General features: G+C 34.2%; 1 protein-coding gene across 3 annotated transcripts in view; it reads right to left on the reverse strand.

Moving 5' to 3' along the window:
• Window positions 1-933: 933 nt before the first annotated feature.
• The window catches only part of LOC137642615 (filaggrin-2-like), a 28,011-nt gene continuing 22,136 nt past the window's right edge, over window positions 934-6,808 (reverse strand). For all 3 annotated transcript variants that reach the window (XM_068375324.1, XM_068375322.1, XM_068375323.1), the window contains 2 exons: window positions 5,312-5,423; window positions 934-1,201 (listed from right to left, as the gene is read on the reverse strand). In XM_068375324.1, the coding sequence (XP_068231425.1) occupies window positions 1,130-1,201; window positions 5,312-5,423 (184 nt within the window). In that variant the 3' untranslated portion in view covers window positions 934-1,129. The remainder of the gene's footprint in view (window positions 1,202-5,311; window positions 5,424-6,808) is intronic.

Genomic DNA, 6,808 nt, shown 5'->3' on the forward strand with positions numbered 1-6,808 from the left:
CTACCACTTTTATGATGGTTATTGTGTACAAACTGCAATTGGCCACATGAAAATCGTCCAAAAAATATGGTTTTGTTGTTGCTGCATTCTGTTGTCAGATGCCAGGAAATTGCATTTAAATTTTTTTTTCTGTGGGAAAGGCCCCCAGAAACCCCCTCCCCCCGCTGTTAGTCACATTTCAAACTTTAGCCCCTTTATCTGAAAAGACACTCCTGTGCCCCTTCCATGGAGTGATAAGATAATATTTCTCGTTAAGTCATATAAATCGCCTTGTTACCATTTAGGGTCTGGTGTAAATTGGGATACTACTTTCTTTGAATCCATCTCAAACATTTCATTTTAGAATGGAAGAGTTTTCGTTGTCGTGTTTGATTTTGAATGATATTTTATTTCTTTGTTTGTTATCATTTCATTTGTATTTAGTACTCACGAGAAATATAGAAATATAACTGCGTAGGTAGACAAACAGATTCACGTATATCAAAAAAGAGGTAATCAGATCTCTTGTATTTAACTACATTCATTTTTATTGTGAAGTTGAAGTCTCGAATGTATTCAAGCTCAATGTTCTTTGGAGTATGGAAAGTGTTTTTTTTTATCAGAATAGTTTGAGGTATTGTTATCAGTAACATTTTCAGCAAAAACGTAGGGGTGAATATCCCCCCAAAAACCAACCTCCTGTTCTTTTTCTCTTGTGAAATTATTGCTAAGCTTATTTTTAATCATAAAAGGAAAAGGAAAAGTAAGCATTTTTTTATATGCGATTGTAAGAAGATTCAATAAATATGTGGGATTTACGTGGCAATAAGGGAAATTATGAGTAATTGTTTGTAATCTATGAGTTATAAAAAATACCTAAACTTACCTTTAAAAATTTGATAAGAGAAACTGACGACTTAATCGGAATATTTGAGTTGGGAAAGAAAATTATAGTATTGGTTGTGATATTTAATTTGATGAAAATTGAACACTTCAACTAATTGTTTCTGAGGTGGACAATGAAGACTACTTGAGTAGCTGACACTGCATCTGTCAATAATGTATAAAACAAACAACATTTACTAGCTATACTGCATGACCTTCATATTGGTCATGGTAAGCTTTCAAGGTCTGCGAGTCGAAGAGTAGTTTAGTACCTTCCATGTCCAGGAACATTGACTACGTTGCAGCAAGCGAGGCGTTCGTTACTCTGGTTGTGAACCTGAAACAATATGAAAGAAGAGATTTTGACAAAGATACATAACTTCTTTTTCTTATTATTAGAACATATCTCTATTTCATAACAAGAAGTCATGATAGAATGGGCCACAGTAAAATTAATCGCCAACGAATAATAATAATAATAATAATAATAATAATAATAATGATAATAATAATAATAATAATAATAATAATAATAATAATAATAATAATAATAATAATAATAATAATAATAATAATTGCTTTTACATGACGACTCAACAGAATTTATTTAATATTTTTCTCTCTGTATTATCAAACTACCAATAACATCCTGGTACGACGTCAATGACCTTAGATGTCAGGATGCCAGATAACTTATAACCAATCAATAAATCACGGTAACTGGACAAATAGAAATCTCACCCGGGTCACCGGGTGCGAAAAAAACGCCACTTGAATTTGAAATATGGAAATAAAGAAATCAAGATAAGATTCTTAGGTGATATTATACTTTACAAACTACTTTTATAGGAATGAACCCTTGGTGTGTGTTGCCATCTAGTGCCAGTTTTTGTAAGTTACTTGGGAGGTTACTGCTATCCACCATAATGGCGAACCTCAGTTTAACCGGTTATGGTTCCAGGATTGCAAAAACTACACAACGTCCTGACTGACTGAGTTCACACCGAGCTTGTACAACTACTACATGATACACGTTTATTACTAGTGACCATAGATGCTAAGTATGATGGCAAGAAAGCCCTAGCAATTCTACGTGAACATTACTTGTGTAGAGGCAAGCCTAGGATAATTTCTTTATATGCAATTAACCACACTCAAGATGTCAGAGGGAGAAACTGTTACTGACTGCTTGATCAGAGACGAGAAGACAGTGATGTCCCTGAAGAATGCCAAGGAAGTTATTATTGACAGTTTACTTGAGGCAATGGTTCTGAAAATTTACCCCAAGCTAAAAGACATTTTCTACAATAGTAATAATGAGGGACAAGGGTTGGACTTTTGTGGAGTTTGAGGTACAGTTGAGAAGTTATGAAGCGTTGGAAAATGTCCGACAGTCACAAATGAAAGGTGAGGATAGAGAACACGGTGTCATGAGCGCAAGGACAAAGGAGGCTATTACTTGTTTCACATGTGGAAAAGTAGGTCACAAATCATATTGTTGTTTTAAGAAAGGAGAAAAAAGAGAAACAAGCTGGAAACCTAACAACTAGTGTGAAACTTGTAAATCACGTACACAGGACGATATACTGTAGGAAGAAGAATTCTGTGGATATTGTGTGTGACCGTTATGAGGTAGATGATCTAAGTGAGATTGATGATGTAAGATCTCATAATTTTACTCTTAAATCCAGTTGTAATAAGCCTCACCCAATTTGTAGTGAAATACTTTTAGTTGGCTGTGGTGCTACACTACACATCATTAATGATAAATCCAAATTAGTAAAAACTGATGAAATTCGCAGATGGTAGCAGGACTACTACTGTTGCGTCAGGTAAAGGTGTAGCAAGTTTCAAGCTGTGTGACACTAATAATAATGTACAAGCAGTTGAGTTAAGGAATGTTTTGTATTTGACCCCTTACCAATAAGATATATGTTCCTTCAAAACAGTTACTGAGAGAGATGCAAATATTGTTATTTACCTGAGTATGCAGAGTTAATTACTCCAGATTGTATAGTTTGTGCAATCCAGACATATCAATAGTTGTATTTTCTTAATAATGTAAGTGTGAAGAGTGGTACCCATAACTTGGATGAGTGGTATAAAATCTTAGGCTGTTGCAATATGAAAGATGTATTGAAGTTAGATGTTGTTGAAGGTAGGAACATTTCTAGTAAAATGAGCTTTTATCGTGAAATATGTACATTAGAATAAATGATGCAGAACAAAACTAGGGAACCAGATAAGAGAACGACTAAAAGACGAGTTAGTACAATGTGATTTTGCTGGTCCCTTTGAGACCCTGCAAGAGAGGGCTTCAGGTTACTATTTATTTTGTTGATTATTTCTCTGGTGTGATAATGGTATACTTTTAGAAGAACAAAAGTGAGACAGTAGCAGTAACTGAAAAGTTTTAAGTAAACAGTGCATCTTATGATTCTGGGAAAAGTATTAGGACAGACAGTGACCACTGAATTTATGTCAGCTCAGTTCAAAATTTGCATGGTGAAATATAACATCAAGTATGAATTTCTGTCTCATATTCATCTCACCAAAATGGTACAATTGAGTACTAGTGAAGAACTTTGTATAAGATGTCCAGATGTTTGCTGTTAGAAGCAAAGTTACGTAGAAGCTGTGGACGTATACAAGAAAGACAGTTGCCTACAACAAAAATAGTTTCAACCTTGAAACTATGACTGAAAAAAGCAAAATTTGAAGAATATGGAGACCTTTGGGAATGTATGTTATGCATATTTACAGCATACCTTGTGTATCTCCATGAACGAGATGTGAAAAAAAGATGTGGGAAATTCATTAAAAATTTTGAAGGTGAAAGAAAAGATTTCAAGCACCAGTTTGTAGAAGAATATCCCCATCTAAGAGTTTGAACTGATGGAAATAAACCAAGCAAGCAACTAGAGATTGAAGAAGGTGCAGACGAAAAATTGAATGAAGAAAGAAGGTACACTTAAAGAAGAAAAGCCAAACCTATGTATTAGGATGGGTATCTAATGGATGAAGATGGTATGTCAAATGCTGCAAGATGCTCTACTGAAAACGGTTACCATGTTGCTAATGTCTTGCAAATGTACAAGGATGCTCTTGCATTTCCAGTTCCTTCAGTGGTAAGAAGCTATGGAAGAGCAAATGAATGCATCAGAAGAAAACAACAGTTTTGATCTGGTAACACTTTCTAAAGACTAAAAAATTAAAAGAAAGAGACATAGCATAGAGTTACTGGCAAGTAAGGGATGTGGACTATGAAGAAATCGATCAAATGTACGGCACACTTCAATACGGATGTTGTTGATGCAGACAGCAGCACAGTAGGATACAAAAGTTCATCAGATGAATGTAAAAACTGCTTACTTGAATGGTGATATAGATTGTGAAATTTATTTAGAGCAGCCTGAAGGTTTGTTTTATGAGAAGTAATAGAAAATTAAAGAATTTGTTTGTAAATTTAACGAATCTTTGTATGGATTAAAACAGAGTGGAAGAAACTGAAATATGTTGCACTAGCAGTGATGATGTACTCTATGGATAGAAAAGTCTTTTAAGAACAGATTCAGGATATGGAAAAAATCTTGGTTTTTAGGAAATGGATTAACTTTTGATTCAGAGGAGACTGCAAGTAAGAATTAAAGTTAATACTGGGAGAGAACTCCTGAGGTATCATATGAAGGAGTGTAACCCAAAATCTGTTCCAAGAGATCTAAATGTATTCAAGTCCACTTCTAGTGATAATATTTAGTGGACTGATCCAAGGTTGTATAGAGAAACTGTTGAAAGTTCGATTTATGTTGATAGGAACAAGGCTTGATTCAAGTTATGTAGTAACTAAGTTGCCACAGTCAATATTCAAGCTCACTATAGCTCACTTGAGTGTAGCCAAATATGTACTGGAGTATATTAAAGGTAGCCTACATATTTGCTTAACACAGCTAGTACTAGTGTTTACGAGTAAAATATATACATATACACTCGCACACACACACACACACATATATATATATATATATATATATATATATATATATATATATATATATATATATATATACATATATATATTTATATATACATATATCCATGCAAAAAAATCTACAACAGACAACACCCGTAACAAAGGGAAAATAAGTTCCCTACAGGTAATTGCTGTGTCTAACATCACATAATTTACCGTGTATTTAGATGAAGTAGGTCATTACAATGTTCTTTTCATTTGAATTGTACATGAACTCACTATAGAAATCCAAACTGGCAATGAGAGTTTTTCTGGAAAGCAGTTTGTAGCCTATTACTTTGGATGAGTCATATTACAAGCATCTTATCACGAACTTTCTAGAGTAAGATAATCAACAAGCAATCAGTTATTAGAATAAATTAGAGGCTAGAATAGACAAAAAGAATAAAACAAAAAACTTGAATTCAAGGGTCTTACCACAATGGCCTTGCCGATGACCTCCTCGAAGGTGACGTCAAGGCTTGCCACAATCTTATGGTCGATTTCTCCGTCATCATCCACCGTATAGGTACCCAAGTTACCTGCATGTCTGGGTTTGATAACAATGGTAATAGTATTATATTAGTATCTAGCACTTCGGGAATATTTCAAAGAGGGTGGAAACTGTAAAGACAGGGGGAAATATATCTATGTTTTGGCAAAACTGCGTCATGCTGGTATTGGAAAACTACAAGTAACTTCAAAACTAGAACTTAACTTAAGCTATACTGCCATATATCGAAAAACATTTTATTGTGATGATTATACGACATACATTAAGTGTGTGTAAGTTATGTTTGTGTGTGCAGGCGCACCTGTGCTAGTCGAGAGCACTTCAATGACTTATTATGTATATGTATCATCATCATCATCATCCGTTACTAGTTCACTGTAAAACAAATGCCTAGGACATGTGCTTCCACTTGCATCTCTTTATGGTCTTTCATCTTCTCTTTCTTCCCCTGCTTCTTTTACAATCTCTAGAGAGCCATTCTGTTATTTTGAATGCCCATCTTTTGTTCGTCTTTCTCATTGTATGTCCTGGTCATGTCCATTTCTTTTTCTTATACGTTGTTAGAATATCCTATACTTAAGTTCGCTCTCGTATCCATGTCGCTCTTTTTCTGTATGTTAGTGATATTCCCATCATTATTCCTTCCACAGCGCTTTGAGTTGTAACTAGCTTATGTTCTGCATAATTTAACAGTGGTAGGCCCATCTGATTAAATACTTTTCTTTTTAGAGAAAGTGGCATTTTACTTTTCATAACCTCATTTTGTTTACCAGAAGCTCTCCATCCCATGATTATCCTTCTTTTAGTTTCGGTTTATGTCCTGGGGAAACATTGCCTGTCCGGAGCATGTGTATTCATTAACAATTTTCAGAGGTTCGTCAATAACCTTTATTTGTTGTCTTTGCATTTTCATTAAACCTTATCTTAGTTTTATTCATTAATTTTCAATCTTACAGTCAATCTTTCTTTATTCAAATCTTCTGTCATCATTTGCAATTCCTTCCATGATTCACTAAACAGAGCTGTATCATCAGCAAACCTTAAGTTTTTGAGGTAATCCCCCTTAATATCAAATCTCCTAATATCAATTTTTCAAAACTTCTTTTAGGCATGCTGTGAATATTTTAGGAAATATATGGATCCCTGTCTTACTTCCTTTTCAATTGGAATATTCTCATTATCTTTATGTAGTTTTAGGATTGCTATGCTTTCGATATTGATATCTTAAAGTATTCTAAGATAACATCCATCTATTCCTTGTCTTTGAAGAGCTTTCACTACTGCTGAAGTTTTGACAGAATCAACAGTTTTCTTATAAGCTATGGATGTCATCTATAGTGGCTTGTCATACTCTGTTGATTTTTTCCCTTAGCTGGTTAATTACATGGATATGGTCAGTTGTTGAATACCCACTTCTAAAG

The sequence above is a fragment of the Palaemon carinicauda genome, chromosome 6, assembly GCF_036898095.1.
Source record: "Palaemon carinicauda isolate YSFRI2023 chromosome 6, ASM3689809v2, whole genome shotgun sequence".
NCBI lineage: Eukaryota > Metazoa > Arthropoda > Malacostraca > Decapoda > Palaemonidae > Palaemon > Palaemon carinicauda.